Source organism: Moschus berezovskii, chromosome 20 (genome assembly GCF_049115385.1).
Source record: "Moschus berezovskii isolate FMDL1 chromosome 20, NW_MosBer_1.0, whole genome shotgun sequence".
In the NCBI taxonomy this organism is placed as follows: Eukaryota; Metazoa; Chordata; class Mammalia; order Artiodactyla; family Moschidae; genus Moschus; species Moschus berezovskii.
Window position 1 is genome coordinate 31,003,139 of NC_142479.1, and position 17,671 is coordinate 31,020,809.

Below are 17,671 nucleotides of genomic sequence, written 5' to 3' on the forward strand. Positions count from 1 at the left end.
GATGAAACAATTTTGGGAAAGAAGACTCTAGGTTCAGAGTCCACAGAACCATTAAAGTGCAAATATGTCTTCCGAAAACCGGAACCAACTTGGCTCACTGTCACTTGCATCATCCCTGCTGTGGGAATATTTAGCTGCCTCCCCGAGGCCTAGGCCTTGGGTGAAGGAGGAGCTGCCCCTGGGCAGATTCGGTGGGGTCTGCCTTGGCCAGTGGCCACGGCGCTACTGACTGCCAGCCTCGCTGCAGCCCGAGGAAGGCCCGGCCGTAGGGAGCAGGCAGGACAAAGGCTGCCCGGGAGGGCTCCCGCTGGGGCGGGACGCCATCGTGCCCGTGTCTCCTTGGTCCTCAAGTCGGGTCACCTCGGCCCTTCCAAAAACTTCTGGCTCACGTCAGAACGCTGGCGGCCGGACGAGTGGTGCATCGCGATGTTCCTTGTCTTCTCATTGTTTTCACCCGTGAAACCTCCAGTTCCCCAGCGCACGAAGGCCGGGGAGGTGGCCAAACCGAGTTGAAAGCTGAAATGTCTTTTTTGTTCCTTACAGTACAGTCAGTTTAAATTTCACGCAATCTTTAAGCTGTGGACTAATATGTATTATACAATTCTCGGTTTGCCTTTTCAAAGGTGCTTCAACTTATAAATATCATGCTGGGACCCGGGCCAGGAAATCCAGACCGTGTTAAACGCACAGTGCGTACGTTCCGGCCTAACTTTTGGGGCCTCGGCTGCTGCAGCGAGCGGCCCCTCCCGCGCCGCCGCCCCCGCGCTCTTCCTGAGGCCGGTCGGGTCCCCAGGACAACGCCCGCGCTCACCCGGAGGGAGGGCGGGGCGCGGCGCCGAGGCCGTCACGTCCCGAACGTCGAGGGGCGGGGCATGGCGCTGTGACGTCACGAGCCCCGCCCCCGGCTTCCAGATATCCCCGCGCCGCCCGCCATTTTGTCTCCAGTGTCTCGTTTGCTCTCGGCGGCGTGGAGGGAAGTGTCTTCCTTCGTAGGCGGGAGGAAGGGACCAGCACCTATTGTTTGTGTTTGACTCGGTAGTTCGGTCAGAGGCCTCCCAGAGCTTTCCCGGGGCAGTCGGCAGGAGCCTCCGCGACCGTCCCGCCCCTCCCCTGTGTCCCCGGGACCGGGAGGGACCCTGCCCGCGTCACGCCCCTCGGCGCTCGCCTTCAGCTTCTCTGTCGTTGCGTCCGCATCGCGCCCCCGGAATCAGACGGTATCCCATAGATGGCCAGCTTTCCCCCGAGGGTCAACGAGAAAGAGATCGGTGAGGAATGGGACGGTGGGTGAGGGGTGCTGGCGAGCGCGCGGGGGCGGCGGAGAGGCAGGGGCTCCCCGGAGGAGGGTGAGTCTGAGGAAGAACGGTGAGCCGGGCTCGAGCCCCGGAGCGAAGAGGAAGGAAGCTACCCTGCGGGTGGGTGTCGCCGAGGGTGAACGGGATCCGAACTGAAGCGGCGCCTACTGCGCGCTCGGCAAGGAGGACCAGAGGCCGAGAGCTGCAGGGGTCGCGTGGCGGGGCGGACATGTTCCCCCCACCCTAGTTTTTTTCACCGGCGGTCTCAGCAGCGCCGTTCTCCTGGATTTCTCTTGGTTAAGGGGCTGGGGCGTCGAGTGGGCAGGGGAGGGCTGGGCAAAGATCCAGGGCTCTTAAAAAGTTTCCGATAAAGAAAAGCATACTTGTCTGTTCTGAGCTATTATTAAAGGGTGGGTCTTCGTGTATACGAACAACTATAAAGAAGAATGCAGCTATCAGCCTGAAAAAAAAAAAACGTTTTAAAAAATGGTATGGTGTTCAGAAAGGCAGCAGGCTCAGGGGAGGAGACTGAGTTATCTTTCATATACGGAGAAGCAGGGTGGTTGGGTGGAGTGAACGGAGAAGAGCTGATTTACAGAAGAGTGAACTCTTGAAAAGGCTGTCTAGAAACTGGCTTAGTGGCCAAGCTGAAGACAGGCCAGTAGATGTCCTGCGTTAGGACTTACCCCAATGACTCACTTGAAAGCACCTTACATTATCTAAATCCTCTCTTAAGGTAAAATATCTTGAAGTGGAATCACTTTAAGGGGAGTTGAGGGTTGCCTGTTTAGTAAACATTGAACTTATCCTATTATATACGTTATTTAAATATATGCAGTTTGCGGAATTCCCTGGCGGTCCAGTGGCTAGGACAGGGCGCTTTCACTGCGAGTCCTGGGTTCGATTCCTGGTCGGGAACTAAAGATCCCGCAAGCCCCGCAGGGCATATATTACATATATGTATGTCTGTATATATGTAATATATAATCATAATACATTTATCTACAGATACACAGTTTTTACTTTAAAAAATGAAATAGATTTAGCATCTCCCCACCACTGTGTGTTAAATGAAAATTGGAGGTAGCTACTGAGCAGAGAGCGTTTGCATTTCCTCGTTGTTCAACTCAATTGGTGCCTTTAATGAATATTTGGAGGAGGTTTTCTAGAGAAAGGGAGAAGCTAAAGTAGCCAAAAGGCCCTCTATCCTGTATGTGGGTGAAGTTTTATATCTAGAGACAGCTATCTTAGAATTCTGGTCTTTTGTTCTCTTACGAATAAGGTTAGGAGGGGACTTTACCCCTGGTTTTAATAACTATTTTAAACATACAGAGAAGATAATTCGTGTCCAGTTGTTAAACTGGAATATAGAACTCAGAAGTTCTTATTCTCAGTCCAGTGGTTTTTTTTTTTCCCTACTAACTGAGGATGAATGATTTGCCTTTCTTATATCTGTATTTTACTTCATCTTGAATCATTTTGAAAACTTTCCAATCCTCTCTTCTATGGATTGGACAGAGCTTCTTAGCATACCAGCATGAGGTGGAACCACCCACTAAGAAGCCTTTTTTTTTTATTATTTTTTGCATGTTTAAGTCGCAGTGTTATTTCTTGGTTATAGTGTAAAGTTACTTACTAAATGCCAAATATCTAAAATAACTTTTGCCTTTTGTAAGCTTTTTTTTAAGTCTGGGTTTTTGTTTCTTTTTTAAAAATATCACTTGGATACAAAGTTAAAACCTCTGTAGCTTTGTCTCTATCAGTAAGGACCTCTGTTGCTGGTTTCTCAAATAAGTACTGAAAGAGGAGGCAAGATTCTATGATTGATGAAAGAAGTCTATATGACAGGCAGTTACTGCCTAGAGCTACAGCTCTCTTTCACAAGGCTGTGCCGCAGATCCTCCCTTTATGGTTATGAAATTGCAGGGAGGAATGTGAAGAAGGAGCTGAATCTGGTTTGCTTGGTTGAGCAGTGACTCAGATGATGTGTATAGTGTTGTATCTTATGGCCAGGTTCCCGTGGCAGGCAGCCTTTCCCTTATACAAGGTTGTTAAATCGTAGTATCTTAGGATACTAACATTCAGCAGTTGCAGGTCATACATAAAAGTTCAAGTAATTTTTTTCCTTCATTATAAAGTTTGTGCTAGTGTATAATATTGTACCAGTAAGTATTTAAGTTATTTGGTTAAATACAGCAATCATTTTATATGTCTTGTTAATAAGCAAAGAAACACAAAGTAATTATTAACTAAATACTTATAATGGTATAGTGTATTTATTTGGCAGTGTTTGTTGAGGGTGGCCCTATTTCTTAAAAAAAAAGGGTATAGATTGAAAATATTTTCAGTTTTCAAGAGTAGATTAGCTTATTATTTCGTGGTCTTTGCTGTCTAAACCAGTTGTTTTAATTAATTTATTATCACCCTTTATGTATGAGGAGTTTTGTGATTGTGGCCAAAGTTAAAGAAGGAAAATACAGAGTGATCCTAAAATGCCTATTTTTTAAAAAATGAGTCTTTTGTAGGAAAGTTAGTCCTGCTTATGTTTGCTAAAGGAGAAATGAGTTCTTGTCTAACTTACCAGATGTTTTTGAAGTTGGCTGCAAGGGCCAGACCTCTATTTTTTGAGACAGGTGTTAATATAAGTACATTCATCCAGTTTAATCAGAGGCTTTCTCTTTTTAAGAAAATGGTTGCATTTTTTTCAGTTGAATTTTAGAACTTGCGTCCCTTATTTGTGAACTTTGATTTTTTTTTCTCCTAAAATTTGTGGATTCTAAAAGATAGATGTGGTTAAAGAGAAACCAACCCCCCCCCTTTAATAAAAATAGGTGGAGATTGCAGATTGAGGGGCCAGGCACATAAATGAAATAATGATATAAGACTGTGGGCTTGAAGGCATGGAGGGGGACATGAAGCAGTAAGCCTTTTCTAAAATCATTTGTGTGTGTGTTGTCTGACTGCTGCACAGCTTTTGGGATCTTAATCCCTGACCAGGGATTGAACCCTGGCCATGGCAGTGAAAGCCCAGAATCTTAACCACTAAGCTACGAGGGAATGCTGTCATTTGTATGCTTAAAACATCATTCTGCAGGCATCAAGAGTGTCACTGGTTTGTGAACTGTATATTAAAGTCATGTTCCTGCCAGTCAAATTGTTGCTGTTTTGATACAAGTGGGGCAGGGATATTGTGGGGGGGGGGTGAGGGGTGGGGTGGAGATATGCTTTGATTAAATCACACCTTGAATAATGTGTTTAGTTGAAAAGGTTCCACTGTTTTAAGGGCCATTATTAACTGGAATTTATCCAGAACAGTATGAAAGTGAAGGTAGAGAATGGACTTGAAACAATGCAATCTAAGGGATGATTGAAAACTCACCAGATTTTATCATGGTGAAAAGATTTAGTTACTGATGTCATGGCTGTCTTCAATATATGAATGTCATGTGAGCGCAGGATCTCTTAGATCAGACACAAGACCGAGTGGGTGGAGTGGCAAGAAGGAAGATTTTGAGTCATTAAAAGGAAATATTCTGATAATCTCAGCTATGCCAGAATAGGTGCATATTTATATTTATGAATATCACAGGAAAACAGGTTTCAGTTTTGTTTTGCTTTTTAAACCATATCTCGTTTAATGTGGCAAAGAATTGGGTGAGGAAATATTTGTATCACTTAAGAATGGGAATTTATACATGTGCTTTCATATTTGTTCAATAAATATTTGCTGAGCCCCTGTCACTTGCCAGACGCTACACTCCCCGTTGGCACACGGCATACATTGAGGCTGGATGTGCCACTGAATGAGTGCGTGTTGGGGGTTTGCGTAAGTGTATCTGCTCTTGTAGTAAGAGTATCAGTGGCTCTCATTTGAATTGCAATACGTCGACTACTTTGTTGGAAAGTTTAAGCCCAAAACATAAAAACAGATTACAGAGTTGACCACAAAGCAAACCACAAAATAGGTAACAGGGAAACTAAACTGAAGGTAACTTATAATTGAAAAGGGAGAGTAGCAAAATTTGAAATCAAGACAGACCCAAGACAGCAGTGGTGATAGACTTAGGAGGATCCTTTCCCAGAATTGAGGAAGTGGAAGCCACATTTGCATGTGCACAAAAATAAAAATACATGAAATTGTTCCACTTTTTTGTCCTTAACAACCAAAAGAATTGCTTCCATTTGGGGATCAGTTTGGTGGCCCATTAGGAAGATGCTTGAGGGACCACTATTTGAAAATCACAAATATAATGCATTTTATTTTATTTTTTGTTTGGCTATGCCACTTGTCATGTGAGCTCTTAGTTCCCCAACCAGGGGAACCTCCCCCTGCAGTGGAAGTGCGGAGTGCTAGCCACTATATCACCAGTGAAATCCCTATAATGCATTTTAAAGTACAGGTTGGGGACGCTGGACTTTTTGTTCGGAGGATTTTTCGATTTTTGTGACCTGAAAAAGATGAGAATATTCTTGTCTGACTAGACCATTAATTTAATAGTGTTTCCTTTGAGTATCCTTTTAGTAGTGATATAATACTATACTTTATAGTGGATTATGGTTTTTGAAAGCTGCTGTTTGGAGAAGATACTTTTCCTGTAGAGCAACTTTGGTTTCTTGCATTTTAAATGTTAGTAATTTGAAGAAAACATAAGGCAGGGGCTTCCCTGGTAGTCCAGGGGCTAAAACTGTGCTCCCAAAGCAGCGGGCCCAGGTTCAAACTGGGAACTAGATTCCGCGTGTCTCAACAAATGTGGGAGATCTCACATGCTACAACTAAGATCTGGCACAGCATAAGGCTGTGGTGAAAGTCAGGACTTCAGTAATTGCTATCCCTGAGAGATCATTACATTATTTTTATTTGACCAGTTTTTATTTTTCCTTAATTGAAACTTTCTTTAAAAATTCTTGATTTGGGAAATTTTAGGAAAATCACTTCTCCAGAACTTATAAAAATGTTTATTATCATCAAGGGGTCTTCACGCAGCCTATCCCTCTTCAAAGGGTAGAATGCAGAACTTGGTGCATTAAAAAAGGGGAAAAGTCAGTGGAGTTGAGTGAATGCCAAAGTAATATGGATACAGTCTCAAATTCATTGTTGTTATATGCAATGTCTTGTATTTTTTCTTTTTTCTTTTAGTGAGATCACGTACTATAGGTGAACTTTTAGCTCCAGCAGCCCCTTTTGACAAGAAATGTGGTCGTGAAAATTGGACTGTTGCTTTTGCCCCAGATGGTTCATACTTTGCCTGGTCACAAGGACATCGCACAGTAAAGCTTGTTCCGTGGTCCCAGTGCCTTAAGAACTTGTAAGACTCTTCTTTTTTGTATTTTGTATCTATCTGTAGAATTTTATTTTTTATGTGGATTAATATACTTATTTTGATTTCTTTTGAAGACTGTTTTAAATATGTTTTGGTCATAAGCTGAATATATTTGTTAGAAAATCTGTGGAAAGAATTGTCTAGCCTTAATTATATATTACAGAATATTTTCTCAGATAGTTTGGTGTTTTTCTTTTCCATATACTAAAAGGCAGATTAATTGTGCCTTGATAGTGTAGTTTCTAAAATGTGTGTGAGCCACCAGGGACCCTGGTGGCTCAGGCAGTGGTAAAGAATCTGCGTGCAGTGCAGGAGACCTGAGTTCAATCTCTGGGTCGGAAAGATCCCCTGGAGAAGGGAATGGCAACCCACCCCAGTATTCTTGCCTGGAGAATCCCATGGACAGAGGACCCTAGCGGGCTATAGTCCATGGGGTCGCAAAGAGTCGGACATGACTGAGCAACTAGCACACGCACATAGTGTAGTTTCTAAAATGTGTGCCCTGAATTTAAAGTCTTTCCCTTCTTTTTGTGTCTAGTTCACTTTCATGGTTTTATTCATTAATGTCTTTATTACTTTATTACAACTGATTATTACGGCATTTAGACAGTTTTCTGGTGTCAGCTTCACAATATGTTCTCAGAGTTTTTTGTTTTCTGCTTGTTTATACTTTTGGGTTAATGAAAAGAGTCCTAATTAATATAGGGTTCTACATCAGTAAGGATATATTGAAACACATTTGAAATGACCAAATTACAAGTTGCTTTTTATTATTGAACTTTTTCTTAGACACTGAGGAGTTTAGTCTGAATTTATTTGGTCATGCCCACATAGCTAATAGCAGATTTTCCCTTTCCCATCTACAAGGATTCTATTGTTACTCAGTATTCGTGCCTGGAGAATCCCAGGGACGGGGGAGCCTGGTGGGCTGTCGTCTATGGGGTCGCACAGAGTCGGACACGACTGAAGTGACTTAGCAGCAGCAGCAGCATTACTATAATAATATGGAAGTTATTTTAGCAAACACTTATTATTTAGTATCCACAGGAGTCCAGAATAAATAATAACTAGATGTCAATCTGGCATTTTTTTCCCACCAGTCTCTTGCATGGCACCAAGAATATCACCAATTCAAGTAGTTTAAGATTATCAAGACAAAACAGTGATGGTGGTCAGAAAAATAAGCCCCGTGAACATATTATAGACTGTGGCGATATAGTCTGGAGTCTTGCTTTTGGATCGTCAGTTCCAGAGAAACAGAGTCGCTGTGTAAATATAGAATGGCATCGGTTCAGATTTGGACAAGATCAGCTACTCCTTGCCACAGGGTTAAACAATGGACGTATCAAAATATGGGATGTATATACAGGTATGAAGTCATAGTCTTGAAAGCAAGCTCTATTATTTTATAATGTAAGCATAGCTTCTAGAAGAATACGATTTGAGGATTTTAACTTACGGAGAAGCAAGAATTGGTCCTCTGAATCTGTCTTTATACATATATCTTTATTGGCCTAAATAGCATCTGCAGATTATAGTTTTAATTTAGGAAAATAGAGTTCATATTGCTTGATCACTCTTCAGAGAATATTACAGTAGGAAGGTCTTGCCTAAGGAACATTTAGTTATCACTTATAAACTAGTAATTTACTTTATGACTCAAATTGCAAGATGTTTTCTTATATACTTTTTCAATATATAATAGCTTAGAGGCATTCAAGGTAAATCTGGTTTTCAGCAATCATTATCTAGCCTCTGGAAGGCTTTAGTGACATTTTATCTAAAGTTTAACCAGGTAGGTTGAGAAGTTAAATTCTTTGGGCAGTTAAAAGTAAATATGTCCTGGAAATTCACTGGCAGTCCAGTAGTTAGGGCTTGGCGGGTGCTTCCCTGCAAGGGGCATGGGTTTGATCCCTGGTCTGGGAACTAAGATCTCACAACACAAGACATGCTTGTGGTGCACCCCCCCCAACAAAAAAAAGTAAATATGCCCTTCACTACCTATGTGTAGTTTCAGACTGATAGTCTGTATTCCAAAATTTAAAAGATTTTTAAAAATGAGCTTTAAAACAGTATGTATATTAGAATACAACAAGCAATATTAACACTGAGGGGATAAAGAGTCAGTAAATTTGATTGAATTCTGGGAAAAAGTTTAAAAGGTAAGCACATCACTTTTCATAGAAAAATAAAACTCATATAGTAGATGAATAAATACTTTTTTTCATTGAGATTATGTTTGAAAATTTAGGCTGTTACTATACAAGGATCTTTTTTTAAAAAAAAAATTATTTGGCTGCATGGGGTCTTAGTTGTGGCCTGCCATATCTTGTTCCCTGACCAGGGATCAGACCCAGGCCCTCTGCATTTGGAGTGTGGAATCTTAGCCACTGGGCCACCAGGGAAGTCCCACAAAGATTTTAAATGATGCAGATTTTCTTGTTATCAAGTTGACTTGGTCCAAGAGTTTGTTCACATTTCGGAAATTCCCTTTTAATTTTTCTAATTTAGGCTTTGGTATCTTTGAAATAATTCATTTTAAGACATTATAAATAGTGAATCTAAAGATAATAGTAAAAGCACACTAATAAATAAGTCATCTTACAAAGGAGGTACCCATATATTTCTATCCTTTCTTTTTTTAATGATGAGAAACCTAACTTTAAAATATGAAAGCTGGTAAAAATTATTAACATTGCCTCTTTCTGACCTTCCATTGCATTTAGGAAAACTCCTCCTTAACTTGGTAGATCATACTGAAGTGGTCAGAGATTTAACTTTTGCTCCAGATGGGAGCTTGATCCTGGTGTCAGCTTCAAGAGACAAAACTCTGAGAGTGTGGGACCTGAAAGATGATGGTATGTCTGTCTTTCTAGGCTGTGGAAAAGAATTAGTTTCTGGATATTATTACTGAGAGGTATGACAAACACTTGATGTTAAAAGTGACATGATCGTAGTTTCCTTTTCTCTGTTTAGTCCTCTGGCCCCTTTCCCTGTGCAGATCAAACAAAACTGTAAATGTGACCTGGAATAGGAGCCAGCAGTTACTCTAAGTAAATAATCTGATATTACTTGGAAACTAACTACACAGATCTGTATCAACTATTTAAGGACAAAATCTATATCAGTTTTAAGGTTTTATTTGAACTGGTCTGTGTTGGTTTATTTCCTTTATATTGGGGAAGGTTATCAACTTCCTATTTGCTTAGTGAAAATTTAAGAAGATCTTGATGTAATGAAAGATGCTCCTTAGTAATTAATAAAATGTAAATTCAAACGTGATTTATACACCAGAATTTATAATATATAAATACTAAACAACTTGGATAGGTTAAGTAAGAAATTATAAAAATAATAGATTTACCTTCCAATATAGTAAAAGGAATGTCAGTGTCAAGTTTTAGCTTTTTTGGAAACATTGGTAATTGTGGTGCTTTTACAAAGTTTTGGGGAATCTGCCTTGTTTGAGAGGACCTGAGATGAGCATTTCTTTCCCCTTCTTAACCTCCAGTGAAAGACTTTCACTAAAACCTTATATCAAGATCCACTGGTGCTCCACCAGCCTCAAGTTGGAAGTTGACAGGCTTGTCTAGACAAGTGTAGCTTAAATTGAGTGTAGTAGGAAACAAGTCCCTCAGATTTGGAGACTTGTTCTGACTTATGAGTGGTAACCAGTACCTGATAGAACAATACACTATTACCAAACTATGTGGCACCTCTTCTACATTTATCGATTCTCTAATTGCTTAGCTGTTAAGGGATCCCAAAAGTTTAAAAAAAAAGAAAGTCAGCTGACCTTTTCTTAAAGGGCCAGAGGGTGACTCTCTAGGCTTGTAGACCATACTGTCTCTTCAGTAGTTCCTCTACTCTGCTGCCACCACAATGGGCATGCTTGTGTTTCAGTAAAACTTAGTTGCAGAAATAAGCAACGGGTGTATATTGGCAACTCCTGTTATAGATCTGTAGTGTTATAGATCACTGCCCCTTAGAAGTTTGTGATTCTGCCATTTTTGAAATGCTCGTCATTTGAATTAGATTCCAGGGTTAACACAGATATTTTCTTTTTATTCAGGAAACATGATGAAAGTATTGCGGGGCCATCAGAACTGGGTGTATAGCTGTGCATTCTCTCCTGACTCTTCTATGCTGTGTTCAGTGGGAGCCAGTAAAGCAGTATGTGTCAAAGTTCCTATATATTTATTGTGAATTGGATTGTAATAATGTATGCAAAATCATTTTAAATCTGGTAACTTATTAAGTCTGTGCTCGGTGTCTTAAATATCTTAAATGTGTTATTTCATGATGGGGGAGAATTTGCATGAGGGAAATTAAATAAATATAGTTATTGATTATATTATAAAGTGAGAAATTGGGTTGCTTTAGTTAGAGATGATATTTGTAAAATATGGGGTATGGCAATTTTATTTTTTATAAGATCTAGGAAAGTATATATGCTGTAGAAGAGATCTAGTCCAAATGTTAAAGCATTCCCTTGCTAATTATTTTCTTCTCTGTTGTTCTATTTTTTTTTTTTTGGTCCAGTTTGCTGTTTAAAAAGTTTTGAGTCCCAGCTGGTCCTGGACATTTAACTGAAAAAAAAAGTAACTTAAAAATCTAATAGGAATAAAAATAACAGTCATGTATTTCCTAGAGTGAATTTCATCTAAATTTTATATGGTCCATCTTGCATAGCATACCTGTAGACAGATTAAGTATAAAGTGACTCTTAAGAGAGTTATCCTTATTGATGGACCCTCCTTTAGTCAGTTATCTACTAGCTCTGTGTTAGTATAGTTAAAGAGATCTTACTAGCTTCAGGTATTTATGAAAATGGTTTTGAAGTCCAAATAAATGTGATGATCACAGTAGACTTTGAATTAATGGGGTGGGAGTCTGGTTAAAGTGGATTTTATTTAGCCAAGAAGTGTGTTAAAATGATAGTTGCAAATGTTGACAGTTTAGGAAAAAAAATACTCAGTTCTTTAAAAATCATAAGAAGAGCAAAGCTAGATGTTGACATTGCTATTTTAGGCTGTGTGTTTTCCATATGCTTCTTGCTTTCCCTGTCACAGGTGGTGGCAGCAATATTGGTGTGATTGAGGTTATGCTGGCACCACTCGCACACAGGCGCACAATGGTGTTAGCTGGGCAGAAAGAGTGGCATCTCTGGCTACCGGGCTGGGGGCGACCTTTACCATAGGATGAAGTAACCTTGCATTCGGCTGCAAGGTGTACTGTACGTACACAGGTGCTGGTCGATGTCCACTTTCTGCTTTTCTTTCTTTCTTTTTTTCTTTTTAAAAATAATTAAAAATAATTCCTCCCGCAGTGAAACCAACTGACTCCTCCGATGTAATTGATCTTCCAGTCTGGTGGAATTGGGAGTCTTAACATGTGAAACCAATTTAGTGTAATGTAATTGGCTTTCAAATGGTTTCTCTGTGCTATTTTTTGGAATTCATTGTGATACTAGAGATACCTTAAGTCTTTGATCCAACTGAAAGTTAGTATTTATTTTCTTTGGAAATAATATATTGTGTCTGTGCAGAAAAAAAGTAGCAAAAAGGATTGCTTTACTCCAAGAGGAGGAGAGTTTATCTTATTAGGATTGTTACAAACCTCTAAGCTGATGTTTAATATAACAGACTGAAGTAAACATTAGAATCCTGTTTAGAGCTATTCTGCACAGTCTAACTACTGATCTTTAGAATCTAAAACTATCTGTGAACTAGTACTAAAGTAACTTAAATGTTTTATACTTAAAATGACTAATGATTGTGGTCGGTTTGGGAAAAATAAGATTGGCAAATCTTGATTCACAGAAATGTTAATTGTATTATTTTTGTAAATTAGCGTTTTCATTTTGTAATGTGGTTTAACATCCTTGTTGTTTGCCAAAGAAATTTCATTTGGCTGTGAAAAATTCTCTTTGCTTGCAGTATCTGTTTCTCTTCCTAGGCTCACGTTGGTGACCCAAGCCTATTGTAAACAAGTGATTATCTCAAAGGGAGATGCCAATGGAGTAACAATTTGTTAACCTTATATTTTCTGTCTGTATATTTTTTAAAAATTGGGTAGTTTCTGGAAATTAAAAAAAGGGGTTTGTAGTACTTAACCCTGTTTATTTTTGTATATTTTAGTTAATTAGTTTCTGGAATAAATGGATTTCAGTATAATTTTGTGGTTAAGTTGCATTGCCTTTTTTGTGTTTAGGCTTATTTTTAAATTAACATTTAACAGAAACATTTGAAATAGAATTTGCATGTCTACCTTAATTAACTTAAAAACTGATTTTAATCTATGACACTGAGCATATTCTCTTAATTATTCATAATTTATAATGTTTAATTTAATACAATCTTAATTAAATTTAGCTGTTTTAGTTTAAGATTTGCCATTTTGTCCTCTGCATGTCTGAATGAAGCTATAACATGTGCCTTTTCTTGCAGGTTTTCCTTTGGAATATGGATAAGTACACCATGATACGAAAACTAGAGGGACATCACCATGATGTTGTAGCTTGTGACTTTTCTCCTGATGGAGCATTGCTGGCTACGGCATCTTATGATACTCGAGTGTATATCTGGGATCCACACACTGGAGCCATTCTGATGGAATTTGGGTGGGTACAATATGCATTATTTCAGTCTGCAATTCTTCTCTACTATCAGTGTAGTTTAAGACGTTCCAGCGATGATCAGAATCATTAACATGTGACATCTAAACTTACAGTCTACTGTAATTTGAAATTTGGGTATCATTTATGCCCTTTAATGATGCATTTAAATTCTACCAATATTTAGAGTTTTGTGTTGGGGAACCGTAAACTTAGTCTTAAGAGTCTTAAACCACTCTAAAAAGGAGATTAGTAACTAGGTTTAATTACTTCGTTTAAAGTGGGTAGATCAACTCTGCTCCATCTTCTCAATTGTGTTCATGAAGGCCACTCTATAAACTATTCAAAGACTGATGTACAAGGTAGTTTTGTTCCTGGAGGTGACTCTCACTTGCCGTAAAAACATGTCTTTTACTTCAGGCACCTGTTTCCCCCACCCACTCCAATATTTGCTGGAGGAGCAAATGACCGATGGGTACGATCTGTATCATTTAGTCATGATGGACTGCACATTGCAAGCCTTGCTGATGATAAGTAAGTGTGTGAATTACAGCTTGACATATTTATTATTGTCTTTTAAAGATTTCGTTTCATTCTTCTACTTAATAAAAAACATTCTTAAGGATGAAAAAATCTTTCTACAGTTTGCGTTTTAATGACTTTTTATCTTGACAAGATTTTGGGAGATGTTGGTGTGTCTTAAGAATATTGGCCTGAGTAGTATTTGTGTAAACTGAAGATGATGAGTGCCTTTTCCTGTGTTCTTTATTAACTAGTTCAGGCAAACTAGGTGCATTTTTAATTAGATTTTTAGCTCAGCTGACAGGTTTTTTTTGTTTTTTCTTTTTTTTAAGTAATATCTTATAAAGGTTGAAATGAGGACATTTTTAAAGTGAAATAAATGGTAAAAACAGTCACTAGTACCTGCTGAAATTGAGACTGTAAGGATGAAATGTCATGTGTCTGAAATGTGCTGCTTTTGGTAAGAATCAGAAACTAGATGCAGGCATTCCATTTTCCCATACTTTTATCAATGTGCCTGGATATAGCACTAAGCAGTTTGGTAACATCTATTTAGAAAGTGACTCGTTACGATCTTTCTAGAATGTTAAGAAACATGGGGAGAGTTATTTGTCAATAATCATTCTTTTCCTTTTTGTTTAGGTAGGTTCTGACTTAGCACAGAGTGGCATTTCTTTCTGAATTTTAAAAGTTGCTTTTACCTTAAATTTCCAACTAGATAATAATTGGACAATTTATTTCCTTTCTAGAATGGTGAGGTTCTGGAGAATTGATGAGGATTATCCTGTGCAAGTTGCACCTTTGAGCAATGGTCTTTGCTGTGCCTTTTCTACTGATGGCAGTGTTTTAGCTGCTGGGTAAGTGATTTTTCTCTTAAGAGGCAGTTTAAGTTGGCTTTAGTCAAAGCAGCCTGTATCTTACTCAGTAAATTCCGTAAGGGCTCTTTATAATAGTATTGCAGGTCTCCTTAATCAGGTTTTAATGTGCAATTTGTGGCTCTGACTCACAGCCTTGGTGGTAATTGTTTGAACCATGGGATGAAATACATGGATTTGTGTGACTGAGCCTGTAATTTTTGTTTCTGTTTAGGACACATGATGGAAGTGTGTATTTTTGGGCAACTCCAAGGCAAGTCCCTAGCCTTCAACATTTATGTCGCATGTCAATCCGGAGAGTGATGCCCACCCAAGAAGTCCAGGAGCTGCCGGTTCCTTCCAAAATTTTAGAGTTTCTCTCCTACCGTGTTTAGAGGACGCTGCCTTCCCTAGTATTAGGGACTGAATACACTTTACACAAACCTCAAACTTTACTGACTTCAAGGTTTAGGAGATTTATTTAATTTGATACATTCTTGTATTTCATTTTGATCAGTTGAGCTTTTAAAATATTATTTATAGACCTTAGAAATATTTCTGAACATATCAAATGTAAATTTTTTTTTTTCTAAAATTTAACTGTGAAAACATATACATACATGTATATATTTAGATATAAGCTGCTATGTGTTGAATGGACCCTTTTGCTTTTCTATTTCTTAGTTTCAGCATGTATATGTTGCTTCAGTAGAGCCGCAATATATATCTTTGCTGTAAAGTGGAAGTAATTTTGTATTATTCTGTAACACTGAGTTAGCTGGTAAATACTAACTTAAGAAAGCTGAACTGCTTTATACAAAATGTGTATTTGGTTGGGGGGTGGTCAGAGAACTGACCTGCAAGTAAAACACAGCTTCTGTCTAGGGAAGGATTTTGTTTTTGTTAGGAGTGGCATCTGAGAGGTAAAGTTTGAATGGGACATTATTAAATTAAAAATAGGATATAACCAGGAAAAAGGCGTGTCTTTTTTTTTTCCCCTGTTGCTGCGGGCCTCAATTTTGGAAAGCAGCTTGCTATTTTAACCCCTGTGGTATAAATAAAGTACTATAAATTTTAGTCAATTTGAAAAATCCATCTACTGTATTATTGCTAAATATTTTGTTGTTTGTACTAAGGGACAATTAAGACTGTGGTGGGGATTTGTTTTTTGTTTATTTTATACACATATCCTATGTTTCTGCAGAGGATAATACTGGTGACTTGCCAAAGAGAAGCAATACAGTATATCTGCTTTTGCCTTCTGTTATTTATCTTACCTGCAGATATTAAGCATGTATGCGTTATGTAAAATATATATTTTTGTTGAGTTTTCTAATTAAAGACTTAAAAAGAGAAAAACTATTGTAAATGTTTCTTAAATATGTTGGAAGCACCAACCACAAGCAAATTTAACAAGAGTAATGAAGAAATTGCACAAGTATAGAGCACTCATTTTAGTCGCTCAGTTGTGCCCAACTCTTTGTGACCCCATGGACTGCAGCACGCCAGGCTTTCCTGTCCATCACCAACTCGTGGAGTTCACTCAAACTCTTGTCCAGTGAGTCGGTGATGCCATCCAACCATCTTCATCCTCTGTTGTCCCCTTGTCCTCCCGCCTTCAATCTTTCCCAGCATCAGGGTCTTTTCCAGTAAGTCAGCTCTTTGCATCAGGTGGTCAAAGTACTGGAGTTTCAGCTTCAACATCAGTCCTTCCAATAAACACCCAGGACTGATCTCCTTTAGGATGGACTGGTTGGATCTCCTTGCAGTCCAAGGGACTCTCAGTAGTCTTCTCCAACACCACAGTACAAAAGCATCAATTCTTCGGCGATCAGCTTTCTTCACAGTCCAACTCTCACATCCATACATGACCACTGGAAAAACCATAGTTTTGACTAGACAGACCTTTGTTGGTAAAGTAATGTCTCTCCTTTTTAATATGCTGTCTAGGTTGGTCATAGCTTTTCTTCCAAGGGGCAAGTGTCTTAATTTCATGGCTGCAGTCACCATCTGCAGTGATTTTGGAGCCCAAAAAAGTTTCAGTTGCTTCCCCATCTATTTCCCATGAAGTGATGGGACCAGATGCCATGATCTTAGTTTTCTGAATGTTGAGTTTTAAGCCAACTTTTTCACTCCCTTTAATAGGGTGCTACTTGAGAACTAATGCTTCATGAATGCAGCCAGTTTTACTTGGTTTGTTCTTGGAGAACCATTGTAGAAATATTTACTTTAAGATAATTACTGAGCAATAGAAAATTATAATCTTTTAGGGGAACTAACGGGCTTAAAAAGCAGAGACGTTACTTTGCCAACAAAGGTTCGTCTAGTCAAGGCTATGGTTTTTGCAGTGGTCATGTATGGATGTGACAGTTGGACTGTGAAGAAAGCTGAGTGCCGAAGAATTGATGCTTTTGAACTGTGGTGCTGGAGAAGACTCTTGAGAGTCCCTTGGACTGCAAGGAGATCCAACCAGTCCATTCTAAAGGAGATCAATCCTGGGTGTTCATTGGAAGGACTGATGCTAAAGCTGAAACTGCAATACTTTGGCCACCTCATGCGACGAGTTGACTCACTGGAAAAGACTGATGCTGGGAAAGGTTGGGGGTGGGAGGAGAAGGGGACGACAGAGCATGAGATGGCTGGATGGCATCACCGACTCTGTGGACATGAGTTTGAGTGAACTCCGGGAGTTGGTGATGGACAGGGAGGCCTGGTGTGCTGTGATTCATGGGGTCGCGGAGAGTTGGACACGACTGAGCGACTGAACTGAACGGAACTGAATGGGCTTCCGTGGTGGCTCAGACAGTAGAGAATCTACCTGCAACTCTGTGGACCCACATTTGATTCCTGGATGGGGAAGATCCCCTGGAGAAGGGAACGGCTACCCATTCCAGTAATTTTGCCTGGAGAATTCCTTGGATAAAGGAGCCTGGCAGGCTACAGTCCATGGGGTTGCAAAGAGTCAGACACAACTGAACAACTAACTTACAGCGGTGCTAATAGGCTTATCTTTAAACCTCTTGTGATTTTTTTTGTTTCCATTTTGCTTCATAAAACCTCTGCTTT

General features: G+C 39.4%; 1 protein-coding gene across 1 annotated transcript; it reads left to right on the forward strand.

Moving 5' to 3' along the window:
• The first annotated feature begins 931 nt into the window (after nucleotides 1-931).
• WSB1 (WD repeat and SOCS box containing 1) lies at nucleotides 932-15,918 on the forward strand. Its single transcript, XM_055401572.2, has 9 exons — nucleotides 932-1,265; nucleotides 6,430-6,598; nucleotides 7,714-7,982; nucleotides 9,340-9,471; nucleotides 10,686-10,786; nucleotides 13,063-13,235; nucleotides 13,650-13,763; nucleotides 14,501-14,608; nucleotides 14,841-15,918. The coding sequence occupies exons 1-9, from the start codon at nucleotides 1,226-1,228 to the stop codon at nucleotides 14,998-15,000; spliced, it is 1,266 nt and encodes a 421-aa protein (XP_055257547.1). The 5' UTR covers nucleotides 932-1,225; the 3' UTR covers nucleotides 15,001-15,918.
• Nucleotides 15,919-17,671: the final 1,753 nt, after the last annotated feature.

What these genes read in the sequence shown, in the direction of transcription:
- WSB1 (XM_055401572.2), top strand. Translation starts at nt 1,226, where the DNA reads ATGGCCAGCTTTCCCCCGAGGGTCAACGAGAAAGAGATCG. An exon ending in GCCATTCTGATGGAATTTGG is followed by an intron (nt 13,236 to 13,649) that starts GTGGGTACAATA and finishes CTTTTACTTCAG; the next exon opens with GCACCTGTTTCCCCCACCCA. An exon ending in GGCAGTGTTTTAGCTGCTGG is followed by an intron (nt 14,609 to 14,840) that starts GTAAGTGATTTT and finishes GTTTCTGTTTAG; the next exon opens with GACACATGATGGAAGTGTGT.